Source organism: Marmota marmota, unplaced genomic scaffold (assembly GCF_001458135.2).
Source record: "Marmota marmota marmota unplaced genomic scaffold, marMar, whole genome shotgun sequence".
Taxonomy (NCBI): Eukaryota; Metazoa; Chordata; class Mammalia; order Rodentia; family Sciuridae; genus Marmota; species Marmota marmota.
Window position 1 is genome coordinate 5570151 of NW_025999862.1, and position 26600 is coordinate 5596750.

The 26600-nt window shown below is 32.7% G+C and overlaps 2 protein-coding genes across 6 annotated transcripts in view; one reads left to right on the top strand and one right to left on the bottom strand.

Moving 5' to 3' along the window:
* Positions 1 to 26600, top strand: part of Ctnna3 (catenin alpha 3) — a 1666222-nt gene that overhangs the window by 531432 nt on the left and 1108190 nt on the right. The gene's annotated exons all lie outside the window — the stretch shown is intronic.
* The window catches only part of Lrrtm3 (leucine rich repeat transmembrane neuronal 3), a 173091-nt gene continuing 163755 nt past the window's right edge, over positions 17265 to 26600 (bottom strand). The window contains exon 3 of the mRNA XM_015500590.2: positions 17265 to 26219. Coding sequence (XP_015356076.1) covers positions 26010 to 26219 — 210 coding nt within the window. The 3' untranslated portion in view covers positions 17265 to 26009. The remainder of the gene's footprint in view (positions 26220 to 26600) is intronic.

Genomic DNA, 26600 nt, shown 5'->3' on the forward strand with positions numbered 1-26600 from the left:
ACTTCTATGGGGATTAGTCGCCACTCCTAGGCCTCGAAGCGTTTGAGTGGCTTGTTGTAATGGCCAATGTTTTGGCCATTCTTGACGAGAGATGATGCTAAGGTCTGCACCTGTATCCAGTAGCCCATTAAATTCATGTCCTTGAATATTTAGTTTTAGCATGGGGCGAGAATCTAAATTTAAAGAAAGCATAGCCCAATCTACACCTGTGGAGCCTAATCCCTTGGAACCTCTTTCTACAGTACGACTGGAAAATTTATCATGTAGGCTGGGTATTATTAGTAACTGTGCTATTCTATCTCCTGGTGAAATTACTGATATACCCTTTGGAGAACTGGCTATAATTTTTATTTCACCTTCATAATCGGGATCAATTACCCCAGGACTTATCATAAGTCCTTTTAGAGTAGAAGAGCTGCGTCCCAATAATAAGCCTACTGTTCCTTTGGGAAGAGGTCCTTTCACCCCTGTGGGAATGATTTGAACTCCCATCTCTGGAGTTAGTACTGCTCTGGCGGAGGCGCAGATGTCCAACCCTGCGCTCCCTCTGGTTTGTCTGATGAGGGATCTGATGGACAATGTGTCCTGGGCACTACCCTGATGGGGTTGCTGGGTTCCTCCAGTGCTCCGTATATTTGTGGTTTTGGGCCCCGGAGCATTGGGCCCCCCTGTCCATTTTTTGGCAATGGAGCCCGATGCCTTTCTCCACGATATCGTGGATAAACACCTGGTCCTTGTTCGTTTTTTGATAATGGAGTACCCTCTATGGTGGTTTGAGAACGGCATTCATTAGCCCAATGTCTCCCTCTACGGCATCGTGGGCAAATACCTGGTATTCTACTCCTTTGATACCTAGTTTTGTTAAACCCTCCTCCAATGGGGCAATTCCTTTTAAAATGTCCTGTTTGTTCACAATTGTAGCATGTTCTTGGCCTGGCATCTAAAGCCTGTTTTACTGCAGCTGCCACAATTTGCCCTTGTTCATTAATGTCTCTGGCATCTAAAGCCTGTTTTACTGCAGCTGCCACGACTTGCTCTTGTTCATTAATGTCTCTACATAATTTAATATATGTGTTTAAATCTTCATGTTTCCATGGTCTAATGATATCTCTGCACCAACGATTCGCTTGCTCATAAGCCAGGTGTTTTAGTAATGGCATTGCTTGTTCTGTATTCCCAAAAACTCTGGTAGCTGTTTGAATAAGCCTATCTACAAATTCAGCATAAGGTTCATTAGCTCCTTGTATTACCTTAGATAATTGACCTTGTAAACCTCCATGTCCTTGTAAAGTCTTCCATGCCTTAATTGCATCTGCAGCAATTTGTGCGTATACACCAGGATCATATGCAATTTGTTGCTGCTGATCCTCATAAGGTCCCTTTCCTAACAACATATCTAGATTTCTCTGAGGATAACCAGCTGCTGCATTTCGCCTAGCCGTCTCCTTGCAAAATTCCTCATTGGCAACCTTCCATAACAGGTATTGTCCTCCATTTAGCACAGCTTTACACATATTAGCCCAATCTGCTGGCGTCATGTTCAAGTTGTTAATGGATTCGACCATGCTTACAGTGAAGGGTGCTTGAGGACCATAGGTTGTTACAGCCTCTTTTAGCTGCTTCACTGTTTTGAAATTTAAAACTTGGTAAAATCGCTGCCCTCCTGCCTCAAATACAGGGCATGTTAATATTTGAGATCTTGTCTCAGGATCCCAACTATCAACTGCGGGGGTTGGGGACCTCCCAGCATATGGAGGTGGCCTTGTTGGTTGGACACTTACGCCCTCTGGTGATAGAAAGGTGTTAGTAGCAGTCTCCTGTTGTAACTTTCCCCCTGATGGCTTTTTCTGCTTTACACTTTCTTTCTCTGTCTGACTAGCTTGAGAGGCTTTCTCTTTTACTTGAATTTTTTCCTCTGTCTGACTAGCTCGAGAGGCCTTCTCTTTTACTTGAATTTTTTCCTCTGTCTGACTAGCTTGAGAGACCTTCTCTTTTACTTGAATATTTCTACTATAACTATAATACAACCCAAGAAGATAATGCCAAACAAAACTGAAACAGAATGAAACAAAAGTGGAACAGAAAATCATTATTATAGCCTTTCTATCCTCCTGAAATGTCCATCCATCCTTTCTCCCTATCTGTTCCTCAGATGTGAGTGGTTTTTCTTCCATCTTACACATCTCCAGGGACAGGCAACTTAAAACAAAGTGAAGCAAAACAAAAGAATAATCTTAAAATGGCTACCCATCCTCTCGCCCTGCCCTCAGGGGCGAGCAGTTTACCTTATCACTTACCCTCAGTCATTCCCATGCGGCCCACCAAATGCCACAGTCTGGCTTGGCACAATTCAGGAGCCACTTGTCAAAAGAAACGAACTTTATTTTTAGAACCACACAACCACACAGGCCAAACAAAACAGCTCCTCAGGAAAAACCTTCAGAGCCCAACTGCCACCACCGGCTTCCCACAAGCCTCTCAACCTCCCCCACTCCTCCTGCTCTTGAGGCTGATTGGCTGGGTCGCACGGGCAGAGCCAAAAAAAAGTCCCCCAATGAGCAGCTCCGTGGTCTGAAAGGGCGGGGAAACAGCCCAATGAGCATCACCACAGAGGAGCCAATCAGTTGGCAGCTAGAAGTTTGCTGGCAGCTGAAAGTTTGCTAGGGCCCCTTCGGCTGTGGCTCTCAACAGTATTGAGCCACTATTAACAAGTATGGTCAAAATTTCATTCAATGGTTGCCAAAGATAATCTGCAATGGGGAATATGACTTTATATGTAGATTTGTGGCAGAATGGAAAGTTCTGATGAACTATCATAAGTTGAAGAAATTGAGAAAAAATGGAGATTTAAGGTATTATTCAAGGAAATGCTTTGGTGGGAGTGTTTTAGTTCGCTTTTTCACTGCTGTGACTAAAAGACCAGACAAGAACAATTTCAGAGGAGGGAAAGTTTAGTTGGGGGCTCACAGTTTCAGAGGTCTCAATTCATAGATGGCTGACTCCATTGCTCTGGCTCAAGGTGAAGCTGAACATCATGGTAGAAGAGTGTGATGGAGGGGAACAGCTTACACAATGATCAGAAAGCTCAGAGAAAGACTAAGCTCAGGTCACCAAATTTATAGTCCAAAGGCTTGCCCCGAGGTACCCACCTCCTCCAGGCACACCCTAGGAGCCTATAGTTATCACTCAGTTAATCCCTTTCAGGGGATTAATTCTAATAACCCAATCATTTCACCTCTTAATATTCTTGCATTGTCTCACACATAAACATTAGGAGAATATCTACTATCTAAACCATAACAGGGAGTTTGGGAATCTTGTTTAGGGAATATTATTGATGTGGTAAAATTTGCAAGAGATGCATTGATAGTAGAGACCTTAAGAGAAATTCTTCCTGAAATATTTAAAATTGTGCTTCCTATTTGAAACTTAACATACAACAACGATCAATAAGCATGCCTCATTTATACTTCAAAGGTAAAATGTTGTGATTCACTTTCCCCAACATCAGTTCTTCCTTCATGTAGTTGAGTAACAACAAAAAACATTCTCTGTGTTTAGGAAAGACTTTTTGATATGCAACATAAAACAAGGATAACTTATCTTTGTACAATAAAGGAATCTCATCAGCCTTCATATTCCTATTGTATTCATCAAGAAAATGGGCAATAAACAAGATATATTTGTAAGAATAATATTTTATTTATTTATTCATTGCTTTTTTGTTTTGTAATTCTCATTGTCATGCAGGAGAGTCTCTTGAAATTTTGTCTTTTATTTTCAAGATCATGCTCAGTTTTCTTGGTTATTCCATTTGAGGATTAGAAAATAAATTATTTTGGTTTCAGAGGATTTTCAAATCCATATAATTTTCTCTTCCTCTGAAGTGCAGAATATTTTAAGATTCAGAAACCATATAGAAGAATATTGAAACTCTACTTTTCTTCCCCTTAAATTGCTGTTTGACCTTGCAGAGTCTGTGTATACCTTCAAATCAATATATATGTCTTGCCTTACTAAAGTGAGCTTATAGTCTAACATTATGTTGTCAAGTTAAGATGGTTGCTTCCTCTTGTTGTATAGGGTGATAAAAATGTTTGATCAACTTAGGTCATTAACTTGATTCAGGATGGAAATATAATATAGAATGGATTATGTAAATAAAAAATAATTTCATTGTAATTATCTGACATTTAAAAGATGGAATTGAGTGAAAGAAAGCCCATTAAATTTATTTTATCATTATGGACTCAATTTTGCGCAAAAAAGATCTTTTTGTGTATCGATCGTACAAAACTATGAATGCCTCTCATGCTTTTTCAAAGTTTTAGGCCTGATTCAGATTTTTTGGTTTTATCATGACAATCTCTTTTTTAGAGCAAATATATGGAGGATTCTTATTTTTATAAACACTATTTTGTTCTGAAATGCTGTAATTTGCATTGGGACATCATTATTTTTTGCTTGTCTGGAAACCTATGGGTGGGTACTTTTAGTATAATATAATCAAGGAACATTTTGAAATGTTCTTTAAAAATAAATATCATGTACCACATACCTGAAAGTATGCATTTATTCTCCTAGAGATGGAATTAAATTTGCTGATGCTTTAAAATACCAGCATGATTGATAGACTATTTACATGTGACCACCTGGTAATGCATTCTTATTCGCCACTTGTTTTCTCTTGCTAAAATTGTACTTAAATCACACTGCAAACTAACCCAGATACTAAAATATCTAGAAGGAAAAATTAACAGAACTGACATTTTCCAACTTTGAATTTTAGTTTTTAGATAGACAGTCCCAGACCTTCTAGAAAATCAATTAATTTGAGAGTCTAACAAAGGCTCCTTGTTTACTCAGTTACCTTAAATTTGTCTTTCACTCTGAGTGCTTGGCTTTATTAATGAGTTCTTTTGTTTATTTGCTTTTTGTTTTCTTAAATCTCTGTGTTAATGTGTCAGATGATGTAGGGAAAATTTATAACTCAAGCAATGTTTAAAGTCTAAGGTTTATTTTAACATTAAAATTCTGAAAGTATAAAAATTCTTATGAAATCATGGGTATGTTGATTTTCACACCTGGAATTTTCAAGTGGGCATATGTAGAAAGTAAAAATGTTGGATCAAATCTTTAAAACAAGCCAACTTACTCTTAGTGCTTTCCACAAATCTCCATACTGCCAATGGATTTATTTTGTAAAGCTGTATTGGAGATAATTTCATGTTTGCCTTACTATTTGATTTCATTCCATTTATTCTCGGTCCCAAACAGTCTAGAACTTTTACTTTTTTTATTTTCTGAAACTTGGAAGTATATCTATGATAGTTTTCAAATGGGAAAGTTTATACTATGGGTTAACATTCCCCATGGTAGAAAATATAAACAGTAGCAGAAAATGGTGCTCTAGCCTTACAAATATTACATATTACTATAGAAATAGTCCTGATTCTTATTCATTTTAATAGATGCATGATTTATGATGGAATTAGTGACATTTATATGTAATTTATATAGGTTCCAAGTTTTATTTGCCCCTTTCATTTTTCTTATTAGCACTATGCCTTAGATAAAATAGGTACTAAGAAAATATTTTGGGACAAGTGGATTGTAACTATTTTATATTTAGGTTTCTTAGTATGTGAGCAATAATTAAATAACTTGGAGTGTGGGGAGGATATGATATAATGCATGCTTCTATTGAGTGGTATTATGTTCTCTCTATTGTGAGAAGGAATTACTTTTATTTTTATTTTTTTTAAGTCTTGAGATCTTTAGTTTGGGGAAATTAACATGTAAAAGTTAATATCAGTGAAATCCTTCAGAACAGATAAAGTAGAGGTAAGGAAGGGATGCCCTTGTGAGCTTCATTGCCATCTGAGAGTATCCAGGAACTCCAGTGAATGGATGTTGGAGAGAAGTGAACGATACTGGGAAACTATTTAGAAAACTTCGAGATAAGACACCAGATAATCCCAGTGTGTTATTTGGGGAACCACACCTTTTTCCAAAAGTATCATTCAATATAGCAAGTCTTTGGTATGTAAAAATTTTCAGCAATATTTACTAACTTAGATAATTATTCTCTTGCATTATTCTTTTTTTCCAGCATTCTTTGACTATTCTTTTTTCATGAAGAGCTGTTTACTGGACAGATGCCTTCTTAGATATGTCCATTCTTGCCTGAAAGGCAATGACTATTTCAGTAGCTATTAGCATATTAAGAAAACTTGGGTAATTCCATCCACTTCACATTAATTTTCTTTTGTTGATTATTTGCTGTAATATGTTAAATAATTGCTCTTGAATGGGTCAAGAAAAGCAGTCATTCACCTGTTTTGATTGCTATAAATATCTCCGAAGTCATCCAAATGTGCCTCCATATTATTTACCACTCTTCTAAGCCATTAATAAATATATTGAACACCTGTGCTAGCACTGATCCCTAAGGCACCTCATTATTAACCTAATTGCACAGCTTCATGATATTTCATTTAACCTTGATTTTATTACCAAACTTTTTTCAAACCAAGACATTTCAAATTAATGATAAAACTTTACCTTTTATCCTGTGGTTGCTATGGCTTCATAATTGAATCTGCAAGTTTAAAAAATTCTGAATTAAATACCACTAGACATTAATTTTTCTTAAAAGTTCAAACAAGAAAAGTTATTTGCTTTTTTTTTTCCCCTCTCAGCTATCTTCTGAACTTCTTGTCTACCCACTTTTCCTTTCATTGTCTTCATCAACTGTTTTCAGTATGTTCTGGTGCAGAAGCAATAATTCTATAAACATAGTATTTTGATTTTGGATACAATTCTGTCTGTGAGTTCCAATTTCCCAATGCTATTTTATTGCTGTTACCTCCATCAAACTGTATGCAGGAAAGGAAAAATAAGAAGGAATTCATGTTAGATGAAACCTCTATACATCAGTGAAGTCATGGTAAGTGAAGAACTAGGTTTGCATCTTCTGGTTTAAATCAAGCTATGGAATACAGTTTTGTCTATAATGTTGGAGTTTAAGGACTCTGAAGACCACGTGGTTAAATTTCCCTTATTTTTTAGGTAAAGATGCAGAATATCAAAGGAGTGAGCTGGTCTTTAATGAAGGTCAAACTGATTAGACCCAGGGCTCTATGTTTTACTTTATTGTTAATTCACTGCAACCTTGCTTAGGTTTTAATGTTTTTCATCAAAGGTAAAATTTTCTGTTGCATTTATTCTGAATTTTGAGATGAGTTGCATTTTAGCCTCTTTTAGACCATCCCTCTACATCTAATTTATTTTTGTTTTAATCCCTAAAATGACTTTAATATAGTAATTTCAAAACAGATATTATTGAATGGATAAATAAATCTAACAAACTCAAATATATTTGTACCTACATACATGTATATATGGTGTATATATGTATATCTGTTGAACCCAGAGGTGTTCAATCACTGAGCTACATTCCTACCACTTTTTTAATATGTATATATAACTGACTTTCAGATGGTTAGATTTTAGGACCCTCAGATTTATGAGAGTTGGTTTTCTAAATAATGTTGAATTTTTCTATGATGTTGCTTGTTTGTTTCCTTTATATAAAATTTATCTAATGTGTACTTTGACTCTCAAGTGCAAATTCCCTCATAGCTATTTTTTTAACTATTTACCTAAAATACTTGCCTTATTTTACTTTTTTTGTTTTTTAGAGAGAGAGAAAATTTTTTAATATTTATTTATTTTTTTTTAGTTTTTGGTGGACACAACATCTTTGTTTTATTTTTTTTTTATGTGGTGTTGAGGATCGAACCCAGCGCCCTGCGCATGCCAGTCGAGCGCACCCTCACTACCGCTTGAGCCACACCCCCAGCCCCTTATTTTACTTTTGATGGTCACATTTCAAAAGTACTGAAATGCTCTGCATTGATATTGGAAGGTCACTACTTAAATCAAATGGTCAATGTTCTATCATGTGAATAAGTCACTTCTTCGAAGAATTTTAAATACTTTTGAGGTACATTATGTATTTCATGTTCATGATTCATCTGCTTTGGGGAAAAGTATTATTTCCTGGCTCATGTTCAAGTGCTATAATCTAAGACATGTTTGGTAAATTATTATACCACTGCAGCAAATGAAATTAATATGACCCCAGGAATTATACAAAGGGAATAGTTGGCTCATTTAGTAGGGGCTGGCTCATTGTTCTTTAACATGCTAAGGAAAAAGAGAAAGCATAATTATTATTAATTTATTTTTTTGCAAAATCCTTTCAAGCATATAAAACATATGGACATGTAATTTAAAAAAATAACGTAAGTGAACAACCAGGATTGAAATGCTGAATTTCTGTGTAGGTAATTTGAATATTTTGACCTGAGAAATGTTAGATGGAATGTTACTACAAAACAACTAAGGAATAATTTCTGGTTAAAGAGAATCTTTTTCTGCTTCTGAAATCTGAAGATCTAAGTTTTGGCTCCCTCTCATCCTTCTTAACTTTGTTCCCAATCATCGAATCCTTTAAAAGTATTAACATAAATCTGTTACTGAAAAAAGTAACATGTACAGCATACTTCTTGAATGTCTTTCTTTTATTTCCCTCATGGACATTTTCACAATTACCTGGGTGATGAGAATTGTCTTGTTTGCACTGTTGTTAGATTAATTGCTTCAAGGAGGCCTTTGTGTGAGGTATCCATAGATAGTGTTGACATATTCTTGAAGCAAGTCAAATATTGGAATAAAATTGGAGTCTGTAGCTTAGGGGCCTAAGTGATTCCAAGAGATAGGCCTGGACTTGGTGTAAAAGAATTGTGGAGGTTCTAAGCTAACCCAAACAGGATTCTCCAAAATAGTTCTAGGTCTTAGATATGTGATAACAATTTCTTGGATATCCACATTTCAACTTTCCCACATTCCAATCACTGCTTGGGGTTTCCTTTTTTAGGATTGATACAAAGCTGCCTTACATTTTACATGAGTCATGCTTCAACCTGAACCAAGATCTGAGATTTAAAAAAAAAAAAAAACAATTTAATTGCACATTTTCAGGGCTCATTCTTACCAGAGAAAAAGCATTACCTCTCCATGATAACCCAACCTTCAGTCCCTGCCCCCACATCTATCAACCATGGCACTGGTGATTTACTGGTAAGAATGTGTTATGTATTTTTTTCTTTTTCCACTGTGAGCTAATTTTTAATATTTATAATTGTTCATTTTTAGTTATATATTAGGATTCATTTTGACATTTAAAATATGATTAGAAATAAATTGCTGAAAGATCAGTAGAGTATAGGGAAGGGATTAGAGGGACAGAGGAGGAGAGGGAAAGGGGAAATACTGGGGACTGAATTAGAGCAAATTATATTCTATGATTTTATAATTATAGTATCTTGTGGATATAAATGATGGTGAGATTCACTGTAGTATCTTCATAAGTATAGATAGGAAAGTTAGGTCAAATTCATTCCACCATTCTTCCCTCATACCATCCCTCCTCCCTTCCCCTCAAAACCCTTTAACTACTACACTGATATTTTGATAGACACCCCCACACACACACCATTTTTTCCTTTCTTTCTCTTTCTGTCTTTAATCTTATTTTGGACTAGCTTCCACATACCACAGACAACATTTGACCTTTAACTTTTGGGGTTTCCTTTATTTCAGTTAGCACAATGTTCTTCAGTTTCATCAATTTACCAAATGCTGAAATTTCATTCTTCATGGCAGATTAAACCACGATTGTGTATACATACCACATTTTCCTTATCCATTCATCTGTTGAAGGGCACTTAGGTTGATTCTATAGCTTGAATTTTGTGAATTGAGCTGCTGCAAACATTGATGTTGCTGTATTACTATAGTATGGTGATTTTAGATCTTTTGGATATATACCGAGGACTGAGTTAGCTGGGTCATATGCTGGTTCCATTCCTAGTTTTGTGAGGAATCTCCATATTGCTTTCCATAGTGGTTGCACTAATTTGTAGTCTCACCATCAGTGTTATGTTTTAAGTATTTAAAATAGAAAAAAAAGAACCATCAATTCAAATTTCTTACTCAATTTTATATGTGTTGTTAGTTTTGTAGATACAAATTCATCCATATTTATAATATAACAAAATTTAATGGCAGCAGGTAAAATAAGAAAAACAATTACAGAGACTGCAAAATAAATATATATCTTCACTTAAACTAGATTTTTTCTTGTATTTTTATATTACCCAAGTTTATAAATTCATTTTACCCTATTTATTATGAAGACATTTCTGTTTTTACAAAGGTTGTGCTCTGAACAGAATTGAACTATAATTCAGAAATTTGACTCTGTATACTTAAAAAATATGAGTGTAGAGGCCTTATATCCCACAATTTTAAGTTAAATTTATTGGTTATAGATACATAGTTAGTATATTACATTGATTCCAATTCATTCTTTAATTTTCAAAGGAAGTTTGTGAATTAAGAATTAAAGCCTCAGTAACTTAGTGAGGCCCTGTCTCAAAAAAAAGAATAGCTGGGGATGTCACTCAGTGGCTAAGTGTCCCTGGATTCAATCCTTGGTACTTTATATATATATATGTATGTTTGTGTATGTGTGTGTGTAGTAATAGAGAACAGATTCCAACATTTTCCTCTTTTTTCTTCCATCTACCATCTGTTCTCTGACTTTAAGGAATCGGGGCACTAGTATGTTAATCTGAAGATGGGATTTGCATGTCAAGTTAAATTTATAATATTTTAAATTTGTCTTATTGCATGCTTCATAAATCTAGAAGTTAAAGTAAATAAGATATATTAAACAAGTTAAAGTCACACAAATTTATATGAAATGCTATATATGAATGAGTCCTTATATTGTTACAGATACAATACTTTATTTTCCCTGCCCAGGATATTTTTTATGAACTATGAACCATAGCTATTCATGGTGAAATTTTGGATAAATATTGGAAATATTTTAATTTTTAATCTCAATTTTGGTAATTTTTTTGTATTTAGTTCATAGTTTGTAAATATGGCATATAAAACCTATATATGCCAGAATTCGACTCAAATATTAGTTCTAATTCTCTGAATGTAATGGAAGGAAACACTTTATAATAGTAACATGAAAGGATATTAAGGATCTATTTCTATGGATAAACTTGGATATATTGAAAAAATATTGCCTCTTTAATTTGGGGCTGGATTGGAGGAGTAGATGGGAAGCTCAGAAAGATGTTCTTAGACTTGCAAGGAAGGTGGAGGAATTAATGTTTGAACATTTGTAGTTTATTATCTACAATGTATAATTTTCCTAAGTATTCATAAAATAAAATAAAATAACTTTAATAATAGAAAAAATAATTAACCACAATGATAATTGAAAGACTTTTAACATATTAAAAATATCTTTTTCAAAAATTGTTGAGAATTTTATTTTTAACCCTAGCTGTCTCTTTTGAACATACACTTTGTTAGACTCTTTAATCCAGCACATAAGAATATTTTTGTTAGTGAAAAAATGTCTTGAAATGTGAATACTACTTTGCTTAATGATCTTTATATAAGAGGAGTGTGCTTTATAAGTGTGTTTGTAAGCTTTTTTTCCCCTCTACCTGTAAATAAGTTGCAAATTAAGGAGCTGAAAACTTAAGGATGAGTCAAAGATGGGATAATGGAAGTGGGCATGATGCTAGAAAGAAAAAAAAATAGCATCCCAATGTTCAGATAATGTCACCATTGCAGTAGAATAAAAAATGCTTTAAAATAATGGCATTTTCAGTCTATTTCCTTACTTATACTTTTTACTTCTCCCTAAATAATTTTAGTTCACTTATTATAAAAGATATATGAAATAAAATTAACAAAAAGAATTAGAAAGAGGGAAATGGGAAAAATATCAAAAAGGAAAAGGCCAAGACATTGGTGGAAAGGTAACCTGGATTGAGTATAACTCAGCTCTGGATTCCTGAGTCTGTTACATGGCTCTAGTATTCGTTGGGAATAAATCCTAAACATTTCTCTGGGAATTTTTTTCTTGAAATACAATTCTTACATATTGTTCTAAAAATGATATTCTGTAACATGATGAATATTTTTCCTAATGTTATCTCCTATTAAATGTAGAAGTAAATTCTCAAAGACTTTTTCTTATATAGACTGAAGAACAAATTGAGGACAGAGTCTAATATATGTACAGTGTTATGTAGCAAATGGAAAAATCATTGAATGTCTACCAAAGATAAAATTGGTTATAGTGTTAGAAATGAAAAGTTCAAGGGAAATGTTCCTTTCTGCTGTAAAATTAAAAATGAGATGGAGTTTTCTTGCCTTGATTCCTAACCCTAAGAAGTCCTTCTCTCTGAAGTACAAATCTTTCTTTACCTGTTCTGTTTACCTCTTTCTTAGAAAGAAAACAAGGTAGAGTTGACCAAATGAGTGATGACAAATTTTAGTTGATATTGATTATATAAATGTATTCTGCATTGATATAAAGTCCATATTTCATCCTCTAGTTACATAAATTTAAGGTATGGATATATTCTACTGAGGGAAAAGACAGAAAAATTGAAAGGGAATATTAGACAAGGAAACAATTAAATTAAATTTAATTTAAACAATGTTTAAATTAAATTAAAACAATTTAATTAAACCCATGTCAAATGACAATTGATATTAAGGAAAAGCCTGGGGAAGAAGAAGTTTTTTTATGGAAAAATATGATTTTAGATCAGGTATGAAATAATGTAATTATAACTTATCTATAATATACTGAAGTGAGTGAAAAATGAAGGTATATTATCATAATTACCAGTTATAAATAAATCAGTTCATTATTTCCATTGAAAGAACACACTGACAACAACATCTATTCAATATGTGAATGATTCAGTTAATAGCTTTTCATGCCTCATTTCTGACACTTTTTTTAGAAGAATAAAAATACTGAAATGGATTGAAATATACTGTGCTGGAGTGATTTGTACATAATTTATTACTAACTGGTACTCTTATTTCTAAATGATGATTTTTTTCCCTCCCACAATGAAATAGCTTAAATACTAGAAGCTTCAGGGTTTGTTTTGATAAGAAACTTACCTTTTGGAAATTTCTTGATCAGTGATAGGTGAATAGCATGGACACTTTCCATGTATTAAAAAATCATACTGATATTCTGAAGAGATTGGTGTGTTGTCTGGGATACCTTGACTCTGGAGAGAGGTGGGAATGTCCTACAGTTGATTTCTTTTTATACTTCCATTCTTTATAGTAACCATATATAAACATACTCCAGTAGGTAACTTTCTGCCACATATGATTTGACAAAAACACACTTCAGATATTTTAAGTTTTTTTTAAGCAATTCTTATTAACAAGCTACTGAATCATTCTTAGAATGTCACACATACAGTCATGTAAAACCACGTCTTTGAGTATTCAAAGGAATCAGGAAGTCCTAAAACTAAGCTATAGGCAATGAACTGCTTTTATGAAAAGCATCAAAAGATGTTGGTGATGCAAATCAAGTCAAGGTGGCGCCTGGCACTTTGCCAGGAGGAGTGGTTTGTGAAGCAAAGCCAGCTAGCCATTAAGATGATGAGGATTCCTTATTGGCTGACTGCTGTATCTAGATGATGTTAATTGAGTTAAACTGTGTGTAATTAGTTAAGTATACATACCTCTGCTTCCCGGCAGAGAAGCGGCTCCTGCTACCTCGGGTGCCCGCTACTTTGAGTTCTTGCTCAGTTCCTGCTGAGTTCACTCTCAATAAAGTAGTTCCCGCTTCAACCTTCAAGTTGCTTGTCACCTCCCGGTTATTTGCCCAGCCGGACTTCGGCAAAAAGATCTTTCTAAAAAAAGAACCTCTGTGCCATACCTGAATTTTTTTTTAAGCTCTGAGATATTTGAGATATTTAGTGTATTGAAGAAAAATAAATATTTGCCTTGAAAAATTTGAACAGATATGTACTGAGTTAAATATAAGCTTATTTATGCTTTTTGGAGAGCTAATAGAACTTAATAATGTATAATTGGACAATTCATATCACAAGATAAATTAATGTAAGCTTTCCTTTTCCAATCTTGTCATCTTAATTGTGTTACCACATGTGTATGTCATATGTGAAATAAAACTTAGGAAGGAAGGAAGAAAACATAAAAATGGAGAAGAAAAATAAAGTAAGCAGAGTAAAGTATTACTTTTTTGTGATTTCTTTAGGTCCAGAAATTAAATATTCTTTTCTTACTCTCTCATCAATATCACCTGTGACCTGTCATAATGCATGGAGAATTTCAAGATATATTATCCTACATAATTCAAAAGAATAATGAATTATTCAGGTGAAGTCTTAACTCCTTGGAATTACCTCTTTATATGTGTACAGTATTAGCCCCAATTTAATTTTTAGCTTATCTTTGCCCTTTTACTTAGTTTCTTGTACTTTTCTATTTCATTGAATGTTTTTAAGGCAGGGTTTTTGGAGGAATGAATTTATAGGAAATCTAATATTCCATGGGTAAATCAAGAATAGTAATAAAATGTTGTCTGTCTTCTTGTGATCACTATTTTAAAATGTCTAATTATGCGTATTTTAATCCAAAACTTGTCATAGGTTCTTGGTAAATGGGGGAGGGGATGACAAACCTGAAAACGAGTGGTAGAGATCACCCAAGCTTGTATTTAAGCCAGCATTATAACCTGTGAATGTGGAAATTCCAACAGGCAGATGGAGAGCTCACAGCATTTCTCAAAGTCTTCCTGGAGACTGCCCAATAGTCCAGTTATTTGCCATCACCAGTATATCCTGCTCCACTTTTATTCCATTTACTAATGTAAATGTCAGTATTTCACACAAATCCTAGCAGTCCCCAATGCCTCATAAAATGAAAAGCACATTAATTTTTATTGTAAACTAATTGTAGTTTTCCAGACTGGATTTTGGTGTCTCTTTATTGGGATTCAAAAGAATGATTGCAAAACTTGAAAACATAAAAGCTGTTAAAACTTATATTGTAGTTAGTAATAAATTAGAGACCCAATGGGGTAGTACTTCAAAAATAACAAAGCAACAATAAGGATATTTTAGGTATTTAATAGAACTAGTTGTAATATAATGAATTCAGTTTTGTGGACTCAAATAGCATGGACCACAGTGTAGATAACTATCTAGAGTGAAAATTTTTGTGTGATTGAAAAACAATTGTTTAAATACAGTGAACATTCCATATTTGGGAATTCTGTTGGCTGCCTTTGCCATATTGTATACTCCCTATAATCCTCAAGAGTATTTCAGAACATTAGACAGAATTCCCTTGGCATTCAGTAAAATGGCAATATTCATGATGAGCTTTCTTCATGTTAGTATTGATATGTTATTAAATTCTAAAATTAAAATATATTCATTTTCATATATAGGAAGATCTGAAAATGATGACTTGATCTAGTTATTGAATTCATTAATTCTATTTTGGCTTGACTAAATGCAAGGCACATTCTTTAGTATTTAATAAAAAATTACCATAAGGCAAATAAACAATGGAATCCTTTGGGAGTAATGGTATCTTTAAAAGACAGGTGTTTCTTAAGGGGGAAAAAAACCCCCTTATTTAAAGAAGTAAAAAGGGCCAGGGATGTGATTCAGTGATACAGTACTTGCCTGGCATGTGAGAGGCCCTGGGTTTAATCCCCAGAATTGCAAAAAAATAAAAAATAAAATAAAGTAAAATGTTAATAATAATAAACACCTGCAGAATAACTGGGAATATTTATATATTAAGTGAACTTGCCACCTTACCAATTTTTTCACTTTCCTAATGAATCGTTTAATGGTAATGGAATAAAATACAAATACTCTCTACATATAATCTAATTTTCATTCACTGTAATAACAGTCTTATGTGTAACCAGTAGATGTTGAAAATTTAAATTGCAGAGGCTAATACATCCCTTTCACATTTTTTCACATATGCCCGATGTTAGAACTGCAGTATAGGCTATTTGGTATAGAATTTGCTTGTGGAATTTTACAAAATAAAACAAAAACTTGACAATCCATTATATTATTTACTTATTACTTTTTATTTATTTATTTTTCAAAATAAAATTGTACATGACCTGTATTTATCATGGAATGACTAAATTGAATATTTTTTATTTGAGGGTTGAATTTATAAATTTGTAGGAAGTAGTAATTAAAATTTTTTTTTCTGAACTTTAAAAACTGAGTCTATGTGGAGAAAATACCAGACTCAGAAACTTAGATTTCTTAGTTTTCAGAGCTAATAGTAGTAGAAATTTCAAATATCTCAGAGTTCTAATTAGGAGACAGGGATGGGGCCTGCTGGACAGGCAAGAGTTATGTGATTGGCAAACTTTAGAACACTGGGTCTCAAATACATTTAGTCTTTGAGATCATTTTTAGTTTTATTTCTGCAAAATTAATCGTTTTTTCTCCTTTATGTTACAACATCATGCAAAGATTTCACTTTTAGAAATATCACATCTATTCAATTTTAAGCATTTTTGTCTACTATTACAGTCCTTGGCATATTATAAGTTGAATAAATGAATAAATACTTGATTGAACTGAAAGCACCTAAATATTGTGACATATTATAAAAAATCATCATTATATAAAAGAAAAAGGACACTAAATTAATACTTGTGAATCTATTTGAATGTACTTTTCAAATAATAGCTTTATAGACAATTATCTGTAATTTTAAGGCAAAAATGATTCTACATATTGTTAAATATTGATATGTTTAGTCCAATTAAAATACATGTGAGTTCCAATGCTGGTCTTTTTTCTGTTACCTACACAGTTTGATCATGGTCTTTAATCATGTAATATTTTAGTTTATTTGTAAGATGTATCAATCAAAAATAACTTTTGTTTTTAAACATTAGAATAAAATTCTGATTAGTATTCACCAATACTTACCTCAAGAATAAAAGGTTGAAAAAAAAAAAGCTAAAGGCCATGTGTTAAATATGACACCAAATAGTTTCAGTAACATGTTTTTACTTGATACCAAACATCCTTTGACTGTAATTAGCTTCTAAGAAGTTGTTTAATTCACATAATTATTTTAAATTAATCGGGCTGCCTGGATCAATCTTTAAAATGGGTTATGATCATTTTATTAAAACTGGTTTACAACATTTTCCACAAAGAATCAATATTGTTTGCTTCCCAACCTTGTAAAAAAAGACAAAACACAATGGATAAAATAAGATTAATAAGAGAAACAAAGTTTGAAAAATGCAGAAAATATTTTACCTATATAAAAAGCTAAAAAATTTGCTACAGCCAGAAAAAAAAATTGTCTTTGGAATTTTAGGGAAACAAGACAAAAATTAAGCCTGATATTTTTTTTCCAGAGAAGCATGGGTCTGACAAATACTATTAGAATAACAGATGTTCATAAGTGAAAATATATTCTTCCTTTTCCTTCTTCATTACCCTTTCATCTTGATTTTGTGATCTAAATACTGCCAGTCTCAAGTTCTATCTCTGTTCCCATTTTTGCCCTGAGATATCCTCAACTCCCTAGGAAATTTGATTTTATTTTCTCATAATTGCTGTTTACAGGTATTAAATGTGTCTATTAGAATTTTTGTTTTTGTGGATGTCTTTTCTCTCTGTGAAGATTGAAAGCCTCTTGGGGACAAGGACTTAAAAATTCTTACTTTCTACGAAGAATATATTAGGTATACTGTAAACTCTAACCATTGTATTTATGATGTCTTAAGTTATTGCCTTAAATGAATAAACTTTAAAATTCAAGGTTGGGATCTAACAGGGGGCATTTAATGCACAGTTAGTAGGGGTCAGTTTGTCAGTATACCCATCACTTGATTTTGAATCCTTGTTCCACAATTTACTAGCTTTATGTTATATAATTACTTTCTGCATCCATTTCTTTATCTTTTTAAGGGGAAAACAATAGTACTCACTTCAATAATTAATGTGTGTCAATTACTTGGAAAAGTAAGCATTCAGTGTTAGTTGTTATAATTCTATATTAAAGTGATTGTTATCAAGTCAGTGTTTCTGGAAATAATTAAATATATAATCCTATGGTGGCAATTACAGAAGACAATCAGATGTATGAGGTCTGTCCTCAGTGAAATTGTAGGACAACAAAACCATGTTTTAATTATGGAAAATGATATTTATATTCTCAGCTGCAAGAAGGCATGCACTTAGTTTATCTGGAAACTATCAGATAAGTTAACAAGAAGTGACCTTAAACTACCTGTTTTCTATTACATAAAGGGTTATCTGGTAGAAGATTCTTTTTCCAATTGTTTTATGGTATTACCAAAACACCATATCAAACTCACACATTTTATATCATAAGTGGAGTTAAAGGCAGGGAAGAGTCAGTAAATGTTACAATTCAAGCCTTACATTGTTCTTCCACAAAATGATGAAGTAAGTATACAAAGGGTCATTCTGGAATACCCTTTTGTAAATATAGTATAGGTTGAAGAATTCAGATCTGAAGTTTGTTAAAGAAGAAGCTGGCAAGGAGTTTTGAAGAATGTCTCATACACTGAACTTAACATTCCATCAAATCCGAAGATGAAAAAAAAATGTTGATATCACAAGGATCTCAAGTTTTTCTCCAGATAGCATGTGGAGATATTTAATGTCTTTATCTAGATTTCTAGATAAAGGTGTAAGTATAGTCTGACCTAATATGAGCTGCTTGGCTCTTATCTCAAGGCAATAATTTCCTTTTTTAATAAATGAATATGAAGCAAGACCAAGAGATAATGAGCATTACAAGTGCCTAGGTCAAGACCAGCTGTAGAGGACTAAAAAAAAATCCACTTCCTGGCTCCCCACTGTGGTGGATATTCCTCCTTGATAATTGCCTTATGGCAGAGCAGAATGACAACAGAGACCAACTTTTCATCATGTTCTTATCAGACTGCTTAGGATACTATATTTATCGATCTGTAATTAAAAGCAAATATTTATGTAAAGCAGGAAGAACAAATGGAGTATATGTAAAATTACAATTTATTTCTTGATTTTGGATTTTTTACTAGATGTGTATGAATTAATGTAATTTACTTATATAGATGAAGCAAAATTTGGGAGTTTATAATTTGGGGGCTATTTCAAATTCAACCTTGAAAATATCATTTTGCATTTAGTTTTAAATTATTTCTGACTTTTAACAGTGATAGTTCTTGAACTAATTTTTATTCTTAATATTCTCTCTTTGGGATAATCAAAACTATCTGTGTATTTATATATCATTTATCTCATACATATTACTATCACAAATATACATTTGCTCTTACCTATCTAATGTCCATGCTGACCTTTACTGATTACATTTGATAACACAAATGTTATTCTAAAATTTGAGTCTTAGTTTTAACAATTACTTTCAGATTATCCAGTAATACTAAATCACATTTCCATCACTTACCTCTTGGTATGTGTAATATTTTGTCCTCTTCATTGTGTTTCACCAAATCTTCAACCCAGATATCAGGACCATCTTTATTATTCAGAATCATAATTATTCTAGCTATTTCAGGTAAAATTTTCCATTGTGCCAGGATGAGTAGATGTAGTGAAATTAGATTCATGGTGTTAGAATTATTGCTTTGCTAGATTTATTGTTTTAAATGTATGGCCTTGTTTATCACATTTACATTAGTGATTATTTTTAGTAGGCTTGACTTACAGAAATTTTTACTGACTTGAAATCCTGTATGTATTATAAATAAAAGTATGTTTCACATGTACACTTCATGTTCAGATAGTGGTGGAATATAATGTTAATGTAATTGTTCTTGACATTATTGAAATTTGTGCAGGTTCAGGGAGAAATAGAAGAGACAGCACAGTGGTTTAATAAAAAAGCTCTTGGAGACAATAACAGTTGAGAGTCAATTTAAGAATCATTTGTGAACAATTGAGACTGAAGAAAATTTATTTGAAGATGGAGTTTAAAAACAAGTTTTAAAAATGTATTTTATTTTGCCATCTTCACATGATGATAAAAAAGTTATAGTACCCTAACAAGAAAATGATATGTATTTTTAAAATTTAAATAATAATAATATGTTTTGAGTAGAACAAGCAGAGTTTGCATTGTTTCATAAAGGTTATCTTCCTGCCTTATTTATGTGGTATGCTTCTAGACATAATTTGTGAAAGTAACAATGCTCCCCCAAAATATTGCCATATAGAATCATTCTGCAACCCATGACATATTTTTTGCTGATTGACCGTGTGTGACTGTATATTATTAGTGTTTTTCTTCACTTAGTCATTTTTACTTAGTGACTTAATTGACCATTCATATAATTTTTGCTTCAGTTGCTGACCCCCTTTTGACCAGTTGAAGATTATATTATAGATAGTTACTTATATTTTAAGTTGTAAGTTTAAAAGAGGCTGAATGATTATAAATGAAAATAATTAATGAACATTTATTGTTTGAAGGGTTTTCTTTCAAATGTTCACTCTTTTTAGGAAACAGTGTATAAAAAAGAGACTAATGATCTTTCTTTTCATTAAGATATAAATTTGGGATTTTGAAGGAATTCTCTACATAGTATGAAATTTTTGTAATTTTTCCATTACAAAATAAACGCATATTCTTTTTCTCCTGTCTCCACTCCCTCCATTAAAACCATGAGCTGAGTTATATTGATTATGATCTTTTCTCACTTTTGAAAATGTGCTGTGGGGTGGTGATAATATACCTTTAGCATCTGGTAAATCTGGATTTGAATCCTCAATTCTACTTTATGAACATTGGTAAGTTGCTTACAACCATGATTCTTATTTTCCTCTTCTTTGAAGTGATGATTATACCACTTTACTAAGATGGGTTAAAAATGAGATGAGGAAAGCAAAGTGCCTGACATCATAGCTTAATTCTTTCCTGTCTCCTCCAGCTCTTAGGCTGTTCTATGACTATCCAAGGAAGTAACTAGCAAGCGAGTAATTAACTTGCCTATTTGAAGGCTGTTTTCAAATACGATTGTTCAAGGAGTTACTTGAGCACAATCTTTAAACAACAGTTTGTCAGAAAATAACCTGGGCATTGTATGTATAGTTTTCCTTTGTTTTGTAGTCCTCTAGTCAAGAAAAATGTTCAGCTAGGCTTAGAACCCCATATTCACATCGGTATAGTAAAGGAACAAGGATTAATTCTTTCATGTTAGGACAAAAAGCACTAGAATGACTTGGTTTGGAAAAGTAAATCCTTATTTAAGCAATATTATTATAAACTTAGCATGCATTGGTATCACCTGAGTAATGTGTTAGCAATTCATATTTGGGGTATTATCTCAGAGATTCTAATTCAGTAAATCTAGTATTTTTTCATGGCACTTAAGGTAATCTCAACCTCTTAATAATAACTTCAAGGATATGATGGATGATAAAAGCTTAAACAAATAAATGGGGGGGGGAACACCCGTTTGCTTTATCCATGTTGTCTTAAAACTATTTTCTCCATTAATCCAGATGAATTCAGTAAATATAAGTCTACTTCTATCTTATAATAAAATCTAATGGTTTGCCATGGAAAACCTTTAAAAATGACCCATCACTACTCTGGTATTTGTTTTTAAAATTTCAAGTTTCTTCTCCATTGCAGTAAAATGAAGCACCATTACTGATTGTCATTACTGATTGTAGTTAAATCAGAATTTTGAAAGTATTGTTCCTTGGCTGCTCTCTTTTTAGGGACAGCTATGGCAAGTTGAGGAGGTAAATGGAGTAGAAGAAGTTTTTGCTAGAAGACCAATTCATCCTCTGATTTTTTACTACAAAACAAACTCATCAGGATCTTGAGTTTTTTTTTTAACACATTAAGAGATTGTTAAACTACTACCCCTATGATAAACTGTTAAGAACTATATTATTATATCTGCTTTGGAGATTTCTCAATTTCTCTCTGAGACCAAATTTCTGCCAGTTCTATTATCTCTCCCTTAACTTGCTGTCATTTACTCATAATATCTGATTTTCTTTCTACCAGCTTTCTCACAGTTCACACCAGGTATCTGTTTTCATGCTTTCTGTTTCTTTATCTATTTTGAATCTTTACTTTAAGAGATAATATTGTCTTCCAGTCAGGAACATTTGAAAACAAATGTATTTTTACTTTTATAAATAGAGGTTTTATTTTAGAAAGTATTTTTGTAAAAAGATTTTACTGTTTCTAAGCAGTTTATGTAATCAGATCTGAGTTCAAATTGGGTTATGTCATTTGTCTTGAGTGTTAAATTTGGAATAGTTTTCTTCGCTTCCAAAAATATAATTTATGTTAAAAATTAGTATGTTTTTCTAGAACTTGAAAGAGGGAGTAGGAATAGAGACTTGACAAAAATGAAAAGATTAGTAAAATATTTGCATGTTAACACAGGTTTTAGCATCTATGCATTAGTTTGGATAAGTTATATTTCATTTTTATTGGAAAGAAAACAGAGAAATTTGTTTTCTATTATGACAGTTTTTAAAAATTTTGTTTCAAAAAGAATCTTGCCAAAACAAAAGAAGAAAAAACATACAGTCTTCCCTATCAACTCTGAATCAAACACGTGTTTAGTTGAACGTGTGTTCAACATGTGTATGTGTTCAACCTTGTGTTATGGATCTTTTTTACATCTACCCACACAATCTCAATTTAGACGGTTTTTAGTTTCTCTCCCTGTGCTTCTTGAATTTTTGTCTGCACCTTGGGGACTACCTACATCCACATTTTGGGAGTCACTGTTCTGCATATTTATAAATGATCTTATATATTGAGATATGTGACTTGCTATAGAATTTTATCGTGAGACACCAGAAAGAGTTCATTTAGCTCACGTATTATACAAACTGAAGGAACTGAGTTAAAGTAGAGATTATTAAACAACATGTCAAACTTTTTTTTTCTTTTATTCTATTCACTATCTTGGATGTTGTCAGCACTAATCAGAGAGAGAAAGCTTTCAGTTTAATGAAAGACTAATAGCCTGTGAAGTTTGAGAATGGTTAAAGTACATCAGTGATTAGCCCAGTGTTCATGGGTGAGGACTCAATTTCTTTGAGATTAATGTGTCTTCATAGGGTTGATATGAAGACAAAATGAGAAGGTTTGTGTGGTTTGGAAACCTCAAAACACAGCAAAACTTTATTGTTTACTGCAGCTGTTGCTGTTTTTGTAATCACATTGGGTCAAACTCTCCATTTTTCAACTCCAAACACAGGTAAACAGATTTTAGTTATTTAAATGATTGAGCAATAGATAGGAATGGAGACATCAATGGGAAGGGCAGGTACTTGGAGGAAATGGGAAATTATCAAATGGTGAAAAAGATAGTTTAGAATTAAAATTTTAGACACAAACTAACACAATTGCAAAGGGATAAAGATTCCAGACACCATCTATTCTAGCAGGTGTTTACCATTCCCCCCTCCCTCTTCCATGGCACAATAAACATGAAGCAAATAACCCAACATCTTTTTTTTTCTTTTCTTTTTAAAGACCCGTTTAATTTCAAATATGAGAAGTCTTAAAATTTTAGTTATTTGCCTTTAACTGTAGCTTAGGAACTTGGATGCTCAGAGCTTTCATCCCAAATTGATTTATTTATAGTTGCTTACTTTAGGTGAAATTAAATGTTTAAGAAAGTGGTTTGTTTCAGGAAATAAAAGCATACATTTGTAAGGCTCCTTGGAACCTTAAAATTTCTAAGTCATTTATCAATTTGAAACTGTCTGAAAATAGACTTGAAGTGCTTATTTACACAAACTAATTCTTTCTTTTGGATCTTTGCAAGGACAACTTCTAATGAACAACTTGGCAGATGACATTTTGATTTACATAATAAATAAAATTTTGCATTTGATTTCAGTCCCACAAATAAGAGATTTGTAGCCCTCTATAAATTTTGTGCAAAGCCAAATCTCAGCATAGGGGATTAAGAATGCTCAAAACAATACAATGTAAGGAAGTTAGATATTGGAAAAAAAATAAAGCTTAATTTGGGCTTAGAATGACAAAATTTTGATTAACAAATAATTTATGCAAAATATGTTACAAAATCTGATATGCTAAATATCAGGGGTTTCACGTTTAGTTACATTTAAATTAATAGTAGTTTATTTCTTCAAACCGTTACATCCCTTTTTTCTTTGATTTTGTGTATTTGCAAAAAAAAATTTTGCGCTACAATTTTAAGTTTATTTTTCTTGAAGTTGCTCTTCAATTTGTTGTGATAACCTGCATAAAACTAGATTTTGTAGATATGATTTCTTTGGAAAAGATAAAAAATTAAGTTTGACATTGATGCTTCTAATTATTTTCTTTGTTGCTTTGATTGTATTTGACCCCTGTTACACTGACATATATTCAATCTATTTTTGACATCATAAATATAAAATTACAATATAAAAAAGCATTTGTTCTAGTGCAACAGTAATTGAAACTTGCAGTTTTATATTTTTTTAAAAAAATACTCAAACACCAAAAAGAATGTGTGATTTTCATAGTAACAATGTTGTCAAACAATAATCTGTGTCAGGTAAACAACAGAAACAAGTTGATCATTCCAGCCTCTGAAATGTCAGGTTTTCTTAATTTGATTTGTATTTATAACACAGTTACATAATCAATATAGGACCTGGGTTGATATTCAATTACTCCCAGTTATTTTTTAGATAATTTGGAGGTGAATTCCATTATGGAGGACAATGTAAACAATTTGGAACATAATATGGATGTTTATAATCTAATTGAGTGATACATTTCTCCACCGTGGCTCACTTCTATATTGAATGAATTATAGATGTTTAAAATTGTCCCTCAGGAGCAGTGGATGTAGCACACAATGACAAAAATTTCATATTTTTCCTTTGAGAAGTCCCCAAAATAGTCTCAGAGTTCTAAATGAAAAGTTGTCTTAAGAACCAGGCACATTTTGCACTGACTGATGGTTATTTTTAGGTAAACCGCTTTGGGTTAATTAGAAGAAAAATTGCTACTGTACAGTTATTATGCTCTATTCCTCCCACCTTGGCCTGAAAATAATGAGATGTAACAAAAGTTTTTCTTTGTCACTGGCAGCTGCACCTTTTAAGTGTATCAAAGTCTGTTGCTGTGGTTACGGCCTTTGTTTCCCAGTGATGTCTTGTCCATACTTCTCCCCCCAACCCTTAACAATGGTTACTCAAAAGAATGAAATAATGAGTCATTCATTCGGAAATATGTTGTTAAAATATCCCTCTTTATCATTACATTTCACTGCTTAGAAACTAGGCTGTAATTCAAGGCAACAGTTAAATCTGAGAAGAACTGTTAAAAAAATCTTTTGATTTTTTTTTTTCATTTATAAGAAAAACCTGTCTATGTAATTGAAGAACCTCTTACAAGTCTGAACAATTAAATCCTTTTTGGTTAATGTATTATTTCTGGAACAAGTAGATAAAATTCTACGCAGTAAGCATGATAAAAATCGTGCATATTTTGCACAGCACAGAATTTTAGAGTCAAGGTTTCTGGGCACAAAAGCAGTAACAAAACAGTCCCTACAAAACTGAGTAACTTTGAATAACACAAGAAATAATTTTTGTTAATTTAAAATTTTAGAAACTGAAATGTGTAAAGTTTGTAAAGTAAAATGTAATTAAATTATGGTACTGTACATACCAGTTGTTTCTATAATTGAAACTTTACAATATGAAAAATACATTAGCTCTGTACAGTTTTTACACGTAGGTAGGATGAGTTTTGAAAAATCGATTCTTTTTTTTTTTCAGGGTCATACTCTTTAAGTCAAAAAAATACTGCACAACTTAGCTAATTACAAAGTGTAGACTTGAAACAATTCATGTCTTCTTTATTTCATGAATCAATCTTGATTTTTGTTTTATTTGAACAGGGGATTTTTGTTTTGTTTTGTTTTTCAGAGTCACAATGAACAGATCTTCCTCATTTTGTCCTTGAGGTTACAAAGTTTGGTAGCAACCCTTGGCCACCAGTCAGCTCAGTTAAGCCAGTGGCTGTTTATGGTCACTGATTCGGCCAGCTGTTGTGATTGTGCTCAGGTCCAGCTCAGTCTCTAGGTGTGTTTCCATCGTATCTTCCTGTGCATTCGTTTCAAAGGATTTATGAGAGAGAAGCTCATGATGCACCCCACAATAACTTATTGTGGGCTGGTCGTATGCCAGAAAGGTTGACACATTCATAGATAAAGGTATCTGGGGAAAAATGACATGAGAAAAGTCAGTTATAAAGAGACACACAACGTGAGGGGCAAGATATGGAGACTCAAGTGCTGACTTGACTAACCTCTACAATTACACCTGTGGCTCTAGTGTCCCTGCACTATCCTGCCTAATGCTCCTCCCTCTCATATTTTGAGCTCACAGAAACAGCTTTAATGTCTGGGTAAAGCTGTTCAGTGTTATCTGAATGTCCTACTGAAGAACATTCAGATAAATAAATAGCAGTATAAGTAGATATAAAAATGAATTAAAAAGCTCCTGCATCAGAGAAGTAAAAAAAAAAAAAAAATGTTTCCCCTACTTGGGGTAAATCTGTGGTTTTGGAACTAAGAAAGCTATTATTTGGTTACCTCT